Source organism: Neodiprion pinetum, chromosome 5, assembly GCF_021155775.2.
Source record: "Neodiprion pinetum isolate iyNeoPine1 chromosome 5, iyNeoPine1.2, whole genome shotgun sequence".
NCBI lineage: Eukaryota > Metazoa > Arthropoda > Insecta > Hymenoptera > Diprionidae > Neodiprion > Neodiprion pinetum.
Genome location: NC_060236.1, coordinates 31,096,864 through 31,111,974, shown reverse-complemented (window position 1 = coordinate 31,111,974; position 15,111 = coordinate 31,096,864). Strand labels below are relative to the sequence as shown.

General features: G+C 38.6%; 2 protein-coding genes across 2 annotated transcripts; one reads left to right on the top strand and one right to left on the bottom strand.

Moving 5' to 3' along the window:
* The first annotated feature begins 5,464 nt into the window (after positions 1-5,464).
* Positions 5,465-6,971, top strand: LOC124219634 (paramyosin-like). The gene is made up of 5 exons (XM_046627486.2): positions 5,465-5,627; positions 5,891-6,116; positions 6,351-6,478; positions 6,582-6,691; positions 6,839-6,971. The coding sequence occupies exons 1-5, from the start codon at positions 5,559-5,561 to the stop codon at positions 6,969-6,971; spliced, it is 666 nt and encodes a 221-aa protein (XP_046483442.1). The 5' UTR covers positions 5,465-5,558.
* Positions 6,972-7,382: 411 nt separating this feature from the next.
* Positions 7,383-15,020, bottom strand: LOC124219633 (uncharacterized). The gene is made up of 4 exons (XM_046627485.2): positions 14,232-15,020; positions 12,951-13,135; positions 7,713-7,809; positions 7,383-7,551 (listed from the first exon to the last, which is right to left on the bottom strand). Exons 1-4 carry the CDS (start codon positions 14,480-14,482, stop codon positions 7,383-7,385), a joined length of 702 nt encoding a protein of 233 aa, XP_046483441.1. The 5' UTR covers positions 14,483-15,020.
* Positions 15,021-15,111: the final 91 nt, after the last annotated feature.

Below are 15,111 nucleotides of genomic sequence, written 5' to 3'. Positions count from 1 at the left end.
TGCATTTTTGGCGAAAATTTTCGCGATTTTGAAAAGTGCTGGAATAAATTCTTTCATGCACTATTCAGACGCAATTTTGCGAGAAAAATCGATTAGGCGCAGTCCCAATGCGCTGCGATCAACGCATCGAAAGTTGGAGCCGAAAAACGAGAACCTGTTTTTTCGACATTTTCCAGCAGGTGGTTTTTCCGTCGTAATTTCTCTCCTGTTGATTCCACGCTCTTTTAGCTGCGTTTTCTGAGTTCCTGGGGGTCCAATTAGTCAGGAAAGGGACATACAAATCGAATCTAAGACCAAAAATTTTTTGGTCGAAAATTGAAAAAAAAGTAAGGCTAACCCCTTTGCATTTTTGGCGAAAATGTTCGCGATTTTGAAAAGTGCTGGAATAAATTCTTTCATGCACTATTCCGACGTACTTTTGCGAAAGAAATCGGCTGGGCGTAGTCCCAATACGCTGTGATCAACGCATCGAAAGTTGGAGCCGAAAAACGAGAACCTGTTTTTTCGACATTTTCCAGCAGGTGGTTTTTCCGTCGTAATTTCTCTCCTGTTGATTCCACGCTCTTTTCGCTACGTTTTCTGAGTTCCCGGGGGTCCAATTAGTCAGAAAAGGGTCGTACAAATCGAATCTGAGACCAAAAATATTCGGCTCCAAAAATGAAAAAAAAGTAAGGCTAACCCCTTTGCATTTTTGGCGAAAATTTTCGCGATTTTGAAAAGTGCTAGAATAAATTCTTTCATGCACTATTCAGACGCAATTTTGCAAGAAAAATCGATTAGGCGCAGTCCCAATGCGCTGCGATCAACGCATCGAAAGTTGGAGCCGAAAAACGAGAACCTGTTTTTTCGACATTTTCCAGCAGGTGGTTTTTCCGTCGTAATTTCTCTCCTGTTGATTCCACGCTCTTTTTGCTGCGTTTTCTGAGTTCCTGGGGGTCCAATTAGTCAGGAAAGGGACATACAAATCGAATCTAGGACCAAAAATTTTTTGGTCGAAAATTGAAAAAAAAGTAAGGCTAACCCCTTTGCATTTTTGGCAAAAATTTTCGCGATTTTGAAAAGTGCTAGAATAAATTCTTTCATACACTATTCCGACAGACTTTTGCGAGGGAAATTGGCTGGGCGTAGTCCCAATACGCTGCGATCAACGCATCAAAAGTTACAGCCTAAAAACGAGAACCTGTGTTTTCGACATTTTCCAGCAGGTGGTTTTTTCTTCGTAATTTCTCTCCTGTTGATCCCACGCTCTTTTCGCTGCGTTTTCTGAGTTTCTGGGGATCCAATCAGTCAGGAAAGGGTCATACAAATCGAATCTGAGACCAAAAGTTTTTTGGTCGAAAAATGAAAAAAAAAGTGAGGCTAACCCCTTTGCATTTTTGGCGAAAATTTTCGCGATTTTGAAAAGTGCTGGAATAAATTCTTTCATGCACTATTCAGACGCAATTTTGCGAGAAAAATCGATTAGGCGCAGTCCCAATGCGCTGTGATCAACGCATCGAAAGTTGGAGCCGAAAAACGAGAACCTGTTTTTTCGACATTTTCCAGCAGGTGGTTTTTCCGTCGTAATTTCTCTCCTGTTGATTCCACGCTCTTTTTGCTGCGTTTTCTGAGTTCCTGGGGATCCAATCAGTCGGGAAAGGGTCATACAAATCGAATCTGAGACCAAAAGTTTTTTGGTCGAAAAATGAAAAAAAAAGTAAGGCTAACCCCTTTGCATTTTTGGCGAAAATTTTCGCGATTTTGAAAAGTGCTGGAATAAATTCTTTCATACACTATTCCGACAGACTTTTGCGAGGGAAATCGGCTGGGCGTAGTCCCAATACGCTGCGATCAACGCATCAAAAGTTACAGCCTAAAAACGAGAACCTGTGTTTTCGACATTTTCCAGCAGGTGGTTTTTTCTTCGTAATTTCTCTCCTGTTGATCCCACGCTCTTTTCGCTGCGTTTTCTGAGTTCCTGGGGATCCAATCAGTCAGGAAAGGGTCATACAAATCGAATCTGAGACCAAAAGTTTTTTGGTCGAAAAATGAAAAAAAAAGTGAGGCTAACCCCTTTGCATTTTTGGCGAAAATTTTCGCGATTTTGAAAAGTGCTGGAATAAATTCTTTCATGCACTATTCAGACGCAATTTTGCGAGAAAAATCGATTAGGCGCAGTCCCAATGCGCTGCGATCAACGCATCGAAAGTTGGAGCCGAAAAACGAGAACCTGTTTTTTCGACATTTTCCAGCAGGTGGTTTTTCCGTCGTAATTTCTCTCCTGTTGATTCCACGCTCTTTTAGCTGCGTTTTCTGAGTTCCTGGGGGTCCAATTAGTCAGGAAAGGGACATACAAATCGAATCTAAGACCAAAAATTTTTTGGTCGAAAATTGAAAAAAAAGTAAGGCTAACCCCTTTGCATTTTTGGCGAAAATGTTCGCGATTTTGAAAAGTGCTAGAATAAATTCTTTCATACACTATTCCGACAGACTTTTGCGAGGGAAATCGGCTGGGCGTAGTCCCAATACGCTGCGATCAACGCATCAAAAGTTACAGCCTAAAAACGAGAACCTGTGTTTTCGACATTTTCCAGCAGGTGGTTTTTTCTTCGTAATTTCTCTCCTGTTGATCCCACGCTCTTTTCGCTGCGTTTTCTGAGTTCCTGGGGATCCAATCAGTCAGGAAAGGGTCATACAAATCGAATCTGAGACCAAAAAGTTTTTTGGTCGAAAAATGAAAAAAAAAGTGAGGCTAACCCCTTTGCATTTTTGGCGAAAATTTTCGCGATTTTGAAAAGTGCTGGAATAAATTCTTTCATGCACTATTCAGACGCAATTTTGCGAGAAAAATCGATTAGGCGCAGTCCCAATGCGCTGCGATCAACGCATCGAAAGTTGGAGCCGAAAAACGAGAACCTGTTTTTTCGACATTTTCCAGCAGGTGGTTTTTCCGTCGTAATTTCTCTCCTGTTGATTCCACGCTCTTTTCGCTACGTTTTCTGAGTTCCCGGGGGTCCAATTAGTCAGAAAAGGGTCGTACAAATCGAATCTGAGACCAAAAATATTCGGCTCCAAAAATGAAAAAAAAGTAAGGCTAACCCCTTTGCATTTTTGGCGAAAATTTTCGCGAGTTTGAAAAGTGCTAGAATAAATTCTTTCATGCACTATTCAGACGCAATTTTGCAAGAAAAATCGATTAGGCGCAGTCCCAATGCGCTGCGATCAACGCATCGAAAGTTGGAGCCGAAAAACGAGAACCTGTTTTTTCGACATTTTCCAGCAGGTGGTTTTTCCGTCGTAATTTCTCTCCTGTTGATTCCACGCTCTTTTTGCTGCGTTTTCTGAGTTCCTGGGGATCCAATCAGTCGGGAAAGGGTCATACAAATCGAATCTGAGACCAAAAGTTTTTTGGTCGAAAAATGAAAAAAAAAGTAAGGCTAACCCCTTTGCATTTTTGGCGAAAATTTTCGCGATTTTGAAAAGTGCTGGAATAAATTCTTTCATGCACTATTCCGACGTACTTTTGCGAGAGAAATCGGCTGGGCGTAGTCCCAATACGCTGCGATCAACGCATCAATAGTTGGAGCCGAAAAACGAGAACCCGTGTTTTCGACATTTTCCAGCAGGTGGTTATTTCTTTGTAATTTCTCTCCTGTTGATCCCGCGCTCTTTTCGCTGCGTTTTCTGAGTTCCTGGGGATCCAATCAGTCGGGAAAGGGTCATACAAATCGAATCTGAGACCAAAAGTTTTTTGGTCGAAAAATGAAAAAAAAAGTAAGGCTAACCCCTTTGCATTTTTGGCGAAAATTTTCGCGATTTTGAAAAGTGCTGGAATAAATTCTTTCATGCACTATTCCGACGTACTTTTGCGAGAGAAATCGGCTGGGCGTAGTCCCAATACACTGCGATCAACGCATCAAAAGTTAGAGCCTAAAAACGAGAACCTGTGTTTTCGGCATTTTCCAGCAGGTGGTTATTTCTTCGTAATTTTTCTCCTGTTGATCCCACGCTCTTTTCGCTGCGTTATCTGAGTTCCTGGGGATCCAATTAGTCAGGAAAGGGTCATACAAATCGAATCTGAGACTAAAAAGTTCCCTAGCTCCGAAAATCTTATAATGTTTGGGCCAACTCCTTCCAAAAATGGCTTAAGAGCTATGGCCAAAATACTTGAGACATGCACGCAGCTCTCGAAATGGCGGGGAAGAAAAATCACAAATCGATAGGTATAAAATTTCAGCTGTTTATTTATATGCCTTATTTACAGTGCAAGTGTTCAGGTATCAGTGTATTGTACCCTCACCAAGTTGCTAAATAGTATCGAAGTGAAAGATGAAAGGTATTATAAGATTATTTGAAATTAAAAATTGTTCGAAATCAATATTAAAAATCTTCTATAATCTATGAGTAGTAGAGTGAAAATTTTAATTTATTTATAAATATATCCACACATGAGCCGTCATTAGGTTCAAAATTCATTTATTCATCCATTCCACAATTCATTCATTCCAGGTGTATATGGTTTGAAACAGTGTATATGGTTAAAACTGGTGGATATGCTTGAGATTATAAATAATTGTCAATAACCGTCTTTCGTCAAGGCACTATATTTGTTTATTGCACTTTGATTATTTCTCGTTCTATATCGTCTCTTTTTAAATTTGGGCTTGGGTTTTGGAGTGTTTAATTTTTAATTTAATAGGTATGTCCTCGTAGTTCAGATTTACTTTATTATTTTTAATTGGTCGATTTCGGATCGATTACGAGTTCTTTTCAGAGAGGAAAACCTCCGCACCTCCTTCCTCCTGGAGAGACGTAGACCAAGTCACCTAAGTTTCTCCTTAAATTTGCGACCAGGTGCCCCACTCTTTGGGTCTAACCTAATCCGATCGTACCGTGTACAGTGAGTGGTTATATTTGAATCATTACAGTATTGCAGAAAAATTATCAAACATTACATAAGAAGTCTAAGCAATTATGTAACGGGAAAGAAGTGCAGAATAACGTTACGTTAAGAAGAATATGAAAAATGTTACATGGGATAGCTGTTAGTGTAGTTTGTCAAGATCAGCCCATGAAATCAGCGCTCGCCGATCGTACCAAGTAATTATTGTAGTTTGTAAGTATAGTTTAACTCACGGTCTACGTACAGGTGCCATGCACCTATGCAGGATACGATATGTATGATATTGTATCGTTACAAGTTCTTGTAACCTGGAAGAAAGTAAATAATCACTACATTTCTCCACATTTTCTTCGAGTTTTCTTAGCAATTGGGCCCTACGAAGCTCGGAATATATTTTTTGCAATCCGTCGGGGAAATTAGTCTAGGCAAGGTCATTTAATTCGATTCCAAGCCGAGGAAGTTTTCACACTGCCATAATTTCGGAACGCACCTTTAGACATACATTGGTTAAGTTCCACGTTCCGCTCCATTTCGTCTCGGCGGAACGAAACTTGTCCAGTTCTCCATTTACTTGGGTTTCCCTTCGTAGGGAACACGGTATAATAATAAGTTGGGAACTATTCCGATTTGTCACTTGGGTAGATCACTGAAATTTCCTAATTCTGCTAATTCAGCGATGTCCCCTCACTATAGTCTTCACCCGGAACTACAGAAGTTGGTAGACGATTTTACTTCCGTTCGCATGGTAAGTATTTAGGTTTTCAGAGAAATCAACCCTCGGGCAAATTTTCTCGTTCCTTTTTTCATTTCATAAGTGCGAATCTTGTTTCCGAGGTTATCTTAACAACTTCGTCTCTCTTCCAGACCATTATGAATGAACAGATGGAAAATCTTTGGTTAAAGAATTTATAAACAACTTGCATTATTAAACCATTCGCGTTAAAAAAGGTAATTTATTAATTGCAATGAATATTTGCATCATCTCTATCGCATTTTATTAACACTCAGAGGACTGCTGACCTTGTAAAAGTATTTACGGATCAAGAGCTGCAGCTTCAGACATTGCAGACTAAGCTAAAAAATGCCAATAAGGATATATCTGCCATGAAGCAAATCAAAAATGAAAACGACCGCCTTACCAGATCTTATGAGCAGCTGAAGCGTGACTATGACGTGCTTTATTCATCGAATGAAAAACATAGGGACGAATTACGTAAAGAGAATCGGAAACAAAGTGAGTATTCTTGTCATTAAGAATCAGAAATATGAATGCATTCTGAGTAGCATAAACGCACTCAGTTTCATTTAATAGACTCAAATGATTGTTTCTTTTGGTCCTTTACAATAGTATAAAACCTCATTATTCTTCAATATCTTCTAAACATGATATTACAAGATTAATATTGATACAACTGATCGTTAAAATGGTACTAAACTCAAAACTCTGATATAATATTAATTGTGACAGTTCAAGATTTAGAGGTAGAGTTGAGAGCAGCAAGAGCAAAGATATCAGAACAGAGTGAGTTGCACCAGAAGAGCATTACGCAGATAGTTGTTGACTATGAGACTAAACTGCGAGATGCCAATGAGAAGGTTCACTTGTTTTTATTTTCTGCACTTAAAAATGAAATTAATCGATTGACTACAAATAGTGTACTGCATACTGGTATATTTATTGCAACTTCTGTTTTCACAGATTCGTCATCTGACCCAAAGCAGACATGAGACTTCAGAAGTCAGAATTACTGAGGATAATCCGTTCCTATTCCCGAAGAGTCTGACAACCCCACGTAACGTCAATAAAAAGTGTGACCAGTGTCTCATATTGATGATTATTATAATCATAAAAATTGTTCTGACATTAAAATTCAGCTCAGTATATGATTTGAGTGTGATACACACTCAGAGACCTGGAATTATTGTGCAGATTTAAAGAACCCAAATTATTCTCAGGTGGCCAGAGCTGGCGGTGGAGATCAAGTCACAGGGAAGTGCAACAAGAGGTCGTGGAAGGGGAAAAGGAAAAGGTACTGGGTCAAAAAGGAAACTCTTCGTTTCTAACAACGACATACCGATGGATATCTGATCCATCTTATACCTTATCATTACAGCTTTCAAGCGATCAGATTATTCATTTATTTAATATGGAAAACACCTGTTTAACGATGAAAAATTATATATTAAAATCAAATAACAGTCAACAGGGTGGAGCCATTCAAATGTGTGATAACATAGCAATACATCCTTGTGTATGATTTAATAGAATTAATGGAAAATCATTTAATTCAAATCTAGAAATTCACTACCGCATAAAAGTTATATCTTCTTGAGTTAAATGTGCACTGAAAATCGTCTGCAGTGATTGTGGCTTCATACACATCTAACTCAATTAATAAAATACCCATAGCAAAACAACGCATTCCTATTCTCCAGCTGTCTCGTCGTAAGTCACGAGAGTATAACTTACATTCTCTTTAAATACAGACATACTAAATGTTCATTTCTTCATTTTGCGATGCAGCGAGTTCCAGCTTCTGGCGTAGTCGATCCTGAGGTGTCCGTAGGTGTTCAATCCCAGCTGTTTCGCCTGTTTCACGCTTGTAGCGTCTTTTGCCATCGTGATTTCCGGCTGCAGGGGTCCATGAAACGGACATGGACACTCTTCCCTGAAAAATACCAGCGTCTCGTTTGACAGAAGATATATTTATCATCTCATTCGCGTGACGGATAATTCTCATGTCTTCTCTTAAACATGCAGTTCGGTGTGCTCCGATTTTCGCGCAACTTTCACATTCAAAATTTAAGTCATAAAAGAACAGTCACTTACATATAGTGCGCCATATCTTTGATCAGTCTATTCCGGCGTCTTGGGAGAACATTTGGCACGTTGTGTGGTTCAACTGCGGTTTCAGAATATTCGATATCTGCAAATGAATCGAGCATATAACTAACTTTGCTATAGGTATGAAAACACTACGTGCTGTGTTTATGACGTCTTTTTTTTTTCTTCGAAGAATTTTATGCCTTAGAATTTGTCCTCGAGAAATGGGAATAAAAGAGTGAAATAAAGTTAGCGTCGTGCAAAAAGATGAACAGTTACGTGTAAATCGCTTCAATTTAATCGTCCAATTTAAAAAATCGAAGGTCGCGTGCCAAAACCTGCCTGATTTGTTTCAAGGATATCCTTTTGCTATTCATTTGCCCCTGTAGTTTATTGCCGCACTAATTATACGAAATAGTCTATTCAGTTTAGTTTCACGCTACGTCACAACGCCATATCTGAAAACAGTGGATTTACTGCTGATTTAAGTGTGTCAAGAGTCAAGCCCAATGTTTTCAGAATGATATTGAGATTTTCTCATTACCCGACAACCCTTGCGAAGTGTGCGACTAACAATAAACCGAATATACAAATTAGCTGTTCTAATCGCTAACATATAGATTTAAAAACTTTGAAAGAAAGCAAAATTAAACAACGTATAAATATAACTATACAGCCTCACAAACGTTGTTGCATGTTCTTAAAATGTGGGAGACTTAATCATAATAATAATAGTAATTTAATTGTACGTACAATTTATAAAATTTTCTTCGGTCGAGTTAAATTTTTACGTAGATAAGATGGAATATGGAATTCTCAGATGTACGCAAAGAATTTTGTTTCAAAGTCATAGAAAATCGAAAGTTGTGACGAAGGAACAGGTTGACGTCCGCGTATGTCGAAGGCGTTGCAAAAGTCATATACACTATAATGTCTGGTTTAAGAGTATAATTTTGAGCGAGCGGCAACTAAGCACACCTTACAAGTTCTGGCGACCTTTTAGCGTTCACGATCAGAATTACTCAATTTCTCAGCATATTAAGTATGTGTATTGACCTTTAAGCATATCTACAAAATTCTGTGATCGTCTTCACGCATTTTATATCATACTATAAATATACGCGCGGGACGTATAAGCTAGCCTCTTCTACGCATGTATTGGTAGCTACAATACATTGTTGTAAATGATTTGCTAAAAATGTTCACGTTCAAGGTGTGAAAAACTGAAAAATATGTGTTAGAAATTTATTTTATACTAGCCGATCCATCCCAGCTTCGCAAGGATAGACAAATCTAAGTTAAATGTACGCTTAATCCCGTACGAGTTTATCCGCTTCGAGCTTGTACAAAAGATGGCTTTGTATCTCCGAAACGTAAAGTTATCTATCAAATCACACTAATGTTATATTTCACGTTATCCAACCATGTGATCAGAGCACGCCGATAAAGCAGTGAAGCGGTGCTTTTTCTTCCGACTTAATTTACTATTATTGAGAATTCAAACTAAAAACTTATTTTCATCAAAATGAATTATAGCCTATGGCACTCAGGGATAGTTTAGCTTTTTTGTTGGTGATGAATTTTTAAAATCGGTTCAGCAGTCCCAGAGGTTACCCGCTACACACAAACAAACAAAAAAACTTCACCTCTTTATAATATTAGTATAGATGACTCGAGCATGTTTTACGCTTTTTTCCATGCGTGTTTTCCGTACACAAAGTACCCGTTTCTATGAAAGTGAGGCTGTAGAGTGTGCCTGCGAATGCGCATGCGCGGAGTACTGAAAAGACCACTTCTAAGTCCTAGGAGTTAAAAACGGTATTTTCTGTACTTCGCGCATGCGCTGTCGTGAACAAATCTGTCACTACTCGACCCTAACCTCAATTTTGTGCTCTGTGAAAATACGCATAAAATACTCTTGTTATATAAAAAATCGTTTACAACAAGGAGGCAACGTTCTTGGCTCACCCACGACTCACATTGCAAACTTACGCTCGGCCCGAAAAGACCGAGTTTGCCTTCTTGTCACACAATATACTATTTTTCCCCAAAATTTTTACTTTATTATCTCACTGAGAGGAAAACTTGAAAGCCCAATAAACCTGAAGAGCTAGTATTAGTAATAGAGAAAATGAGTACAGGTTTTAAAATTGCAAAAGTAGGAGAATTTTATAGGTGTTCTAAACCGTTTTAAAATTCTGTTTTAAAGAGAACTTTTATGGATCAATATATTACCACCTTACACCGTATCACCAACTGCATAAACATGATCTTGATGCAAAACTGCGTTTCCTTTATTCTCGCAAGCTATTTACTATTCTGCAGACAATCCCGATCGAAGCTTTCGAATCGTTGCAATAACCACATAGCGAAAGTGACGATGACTCGTTGATCAATAATACCTTCACGTCTCAGCAACTCGGCCTACGTGAGAATAGATCATTTGGTAAATGTGTGTGTATAATGAATTATAAACATGCGTACAAGCAGTTAAGAATCTTTTATATACCAGCGTTTAGCTCTCGCGGAATTGTAGATCGCTAACAGAATACATAAAGCAGAGATAAACGATCTAACGAATTAGGTGATTAGGAAAAAACTAATAAACCACCTCCTCTACTTCACCCGGATGTCATCTGCCGTACATGCCTAATACAGTATAGTAAACCTTACAGATATACTCATTCACGCAGGAATTCGACCTTGTGAAATTGACATCTAAAATACCTCATGTTTTCCGAACCGGATTAGCCTCGGGTCAATACTAAAAGAAGCGCCATTAGACGATAAGAAATAAGAACGACTTACACTCAAACCAGAGGAATTTTCCTATACGAACAAAAGTGGCGCAGCGTATTACAGGTGCAGCGAATTGTCACGATCATTGCGTCGCGAGGTTGCGACGAAATTTTACAATATTGTCCAAGGCTCGAGGTGGTTGGACCATTTCAACAGGTGAATGCAGATCCTTTCGCGGTTTCGTTCGAAAGTTGTTTTTCATCCGAGAATGGAATTTACTCGCCGGCTGCAGCATAATTTTCGCCGAAATTGCTTTTCGTTAATTCCCCCTTAAGCATTACCCGTCAAATGGAGTAGCAAAAACGCAGTGCAATCTATATAATGACACTGCTTAAGTTATTCGAAAGTGTTCCAGAGCATGACCGTCTGAGTAGTGACTCTTTTTTTTTTTACATCCTTCGGTTCATTTATAATACTCATTATGCGCTCGCGCTAGCGTGCAAACTGTCCCCAGCTATTTATCTCTATTATAGGCTTTTTAGAGCAATGTTCAATCCGACTTTCCAAGATAAAAATGAGTAAAAATTGATGAAAGGAAGGTAGAATATTTCTACGCCGTAAGTTGTAAATAGGTTTTTTCTACATGGATAAGTAAAAGAACTGAAACACTTTTAGAGATTTCTATACAAAGAAGAAACATCACATTCTTATATATACTAATGCTTATAAAAAATTACACATCATTAAAACACTTCTATAAAGTCCGTCGACGTTGCCGGTGAATATGTAATTATAATATTAATCTAATCTAAGATAACATTAATTTCGATCGAGCAAATTGGAAATAAATTCGGATTCCACTTTCATTGAAATTCGTTGTGAATTAATACCGTGTATACGTGAATCCATAAAAGCGCTCCGACGTACCCAATAAATAATACCTAATGTATAATTTATTCACACGAATTTTCCCATCGCGGGACTGCAATCGTCGTCTCTCAAATTGCCGAGAAACTAACTTCCTGTCACGTCTATTAGCGCAGCGTTGCAGCCGCCTGACCATGACCTAGCCATTAGGACCGGAAAGCTAGTGGCATAAACGCGTTAGTAGAAATCTCTCTAATCTCACGTTGGAATTACACGGGCTCGTATATGATTGACGACAAGTGGTTAATTTTACAGATGGGTTTCTCCTCCAGGCACTACTAAATAAAAAAACCAACTCAACTGCGGGCAATACTAACGTATAAGTAGGCCGGAGAAAATTCCACGTCTTACAAAGCGTCTCTCGGCTATCATATCGCGGGTTATTTGGTCCCGTGACAAGCTTAAGATTCTTAACTGAAACGAATGGCGCCAGGATACAGTCCGTCAGTAATCAGTATCTCATTACCGGCCACCGTCTAATTAATCAAGTTGCTCGGTAATTTAATATTTTCTCAGCGAGATCTCGTGGCTCTATGTATTGTGAACACGATGCATGGTGTACGATCATTTAGATGATGAAATCTATGCGCTGTTTGTCAAATGCCTCTACTTGAACAGATTATACGCTTTTTAAAAAATTTCGTGGCCAATATTTTAGAACGATTCGAATTCCCAGATCTTTACCTAATTTTTCAACTCGCAGGGAGTGTGTTCAACAATCCATCGATCGTTTCGCTCGGATGGATCAGTGACAGCGTTTTCATTTTTTCATTCGGATCACGTTCTCAAAAGCATTTTACCCATGGTACTAGAGAAATTTGAAAAATTTCTACAAGCTGTTAGAAATGATCGGTTTAGTGTATAGAATATTGTAAGAGTTTTCCGTATTTTATGTCCAATCACTCGCAACAGTTAAAGTTTTCCTACGACAGAAGTGAAGTGTGCTTCAAATCTCCACTTATACATGACATGAACGTTATTTCTCTGCAATTCTTTTGATGTATTTCATTTTGCCAATTACGGCAACTACCTGCGCAGTGATTTTTTTTTTTCTCTCACTATAACATACATTTTACCCCTATTTTATAACGTGTACTTATACTGGCACTATTGCACCTGAATTTTATGTCCCAACACCGTGTTCAAGTGTTATATTATTGCAAGTAAAGAAAAATTTTCTCACGAATCGTAGTGCAGTTACTGGTCTGTACAACAGTAGCGCAGGTGATTGCACAAGACTTACCCGCAGTTACCGTGAGTCTTGCTCATTGTCAGTAAGTCAAGGAATGAATGATACATATATGTATGAGTATACACATGAAACGAATAATAAGTTGAATGGAAGAAGATAAATACGAAACGGCGAGAAGGAACATGAGAATATTGAAATAAGCATCAGTCGATTGCAAGACCAATGTGTAATAAAAGCCGTTTCTGGATACACTTCTTAAGCTCCATTCGGTTTCAGAGCTGATTATATCAATTTACTCAGCACTTGTTACAGACTCCTTGAATGAGTTTGAACCAGGTTTAAAACTCGACTTCGAGGACGTTACGTGGAGGTAAGTAAATACTAACCGGAAAGCGGGACGTAGACCGGATTCGACGTGACGTACCGGGCATCTTCTTCGTAGGTGGCTTGTTGCATGGGGTACGAAAGCGGCTGATTGACCTGATGGGATGATCCGAGATTATAGAGCTCGTCCACGGGGCTGGATGAATCGTAGCCTGAAGTTTCCCCCGAGACTGTCGTCATGGGGTACCTGTTGGGCATTTTTTTCTATACATACGTGATCCGAAATGTCGAAAAAACGCGTTGATTTTTAAGCTATCCAAAAATTTATGTCATAAAATGAATTACATATTCGAGAAGATCGGACTTTTTTTTACACTAATAACACGAGGTGAAATTTTAAAAAAATTTTTTTTCAACGACGCTAGGCCAACAAGAATTCGAAGAAGTGATAAAACTCATCAATGTATTTCTCGTAAAAGTTATACCTAATGGACTAAAAATTGAAAGATTTTCATAACTTAGTAATACATCCAAATTACAACCATATCGATATTTTTTTACCGTGGAACTTTTTAAATGGGATAATTTTTTTTATATCTGTCTCACATTATGCCTAGCTCGCTTCACAATTCTGTATAGGGCAAATGATTTTTATGCAATCAATTATACCGTGTATATGCTGGTCCTCATTGATTACCTCGCGCCATTTACTCGCGATCGTACACGGACAAATATAACTTTCTCAATTTACATAATATTTAATTATTCACTTTACGGATTGTCAAACCGCCGCGCGGTAATTATGCGCGCTTACGCTATTCTAATTGCGGTTACAGGAAATACTACTTTTTGTATAAAAACACTTTTACTCAGTTAAAAAATAACCACATTCACGGTAGTAAAATCTTCTTTATAGAAATTTCACAAGATATTTTCGATTATACGAAAGAAATTTTGTTTTTAGTACCAAATTTTCGTATCATTCTACTGTTAAAATGAAACTTAATTTACATAATCCGTGTACAAAAATCGTCTACAGTAATAAGATTTTCTGGCAGATATTTCATTCGTTCATTTTTAGTTCATGTTTTAGCTTTGGAAATCGAGAGTTTTGAATATCGTGATTATACCCAAATATTCATACTAATGACATGTTTTCTACTCTATCGATTTCGAAAGCTGCTAGTTAAAACACAGTCGTAACGGTCAAACGGAGATGAAGAGTTTTAAAAATTTATGCAAATTCAAATCATTCCGAAAATGGCAACAGTTCACAGCACCCCGATTTCCATCGCCCTTATTATAATTTTCTAATTGAAACTTATTAAATTTCACTAGCTCACCAGTAATATGTGTCACTGCCAGACTCGTTGACCTGCCTTGTCAAATTAACCTTCTGTATTCCCTCCGCATCGCCTGACCGGGGTAAAACTACCTCGATTTGCCGACGTCTGAGATACGCGTAGTTCTCCAGATCCCAGGGATCGATGTATCGCCGCCTGCCGCCAGAAGTCGAAGAACTTGGCTCAGATCCGTCCGCCGAAGACCTCTGAGAGTCCTCAGAGTTAAAGTATATCGACGAGGCGGCAGGCATTGTAATTTTATTCCCCAACTTTGCGGTTTCGAGATATCCTGATGCGCGATAAATTTTACCTTCTTCACAAATTTGTTTATCTCAAAAGAGAAAAAAAAAAAAAAAAGTTACTAGCGATCGGATGCTAATTTATTTAGTGGTTTAATTTTCTCTTGGTTTTTGTTAAAATTGGATAAATTATTACAGTCACGGTATTGATGTACCAGAAATATGCAAAGAATTTTATAATTTTAAGAACACACACGCGCCACTTTCAACACAAGAATCGGTGAAAAGATTCAATTGATCGATGTTATACTGTTTTCGTTCTACATTAACGTCCGCTAATTTCAAGTTGTTCATTAATATCGGATTTGGGAACACAATTCGGTTGGTATTCAGAGCGGCCCGGAGAGTTTGGTAGTTTCCCGCGAATTGTTGACGTTCGATGAATTTGAAAGAAGAGGAGCTGAGCGCGATCCGCTCATCGCGTGATTGCTTTCCCTTCTGAGACTTCACAGAGCCGGCGACGGCAGGAGCTTCTCTGCGGCCAAGAAGCCGCTCTCTACGAATCGGCGGCTCGAGTGAAAACGAACAACACCGCGTGTAGTTTTCACCTTCGTCGTTTGCCACTCGTGCAAAGTCGTACT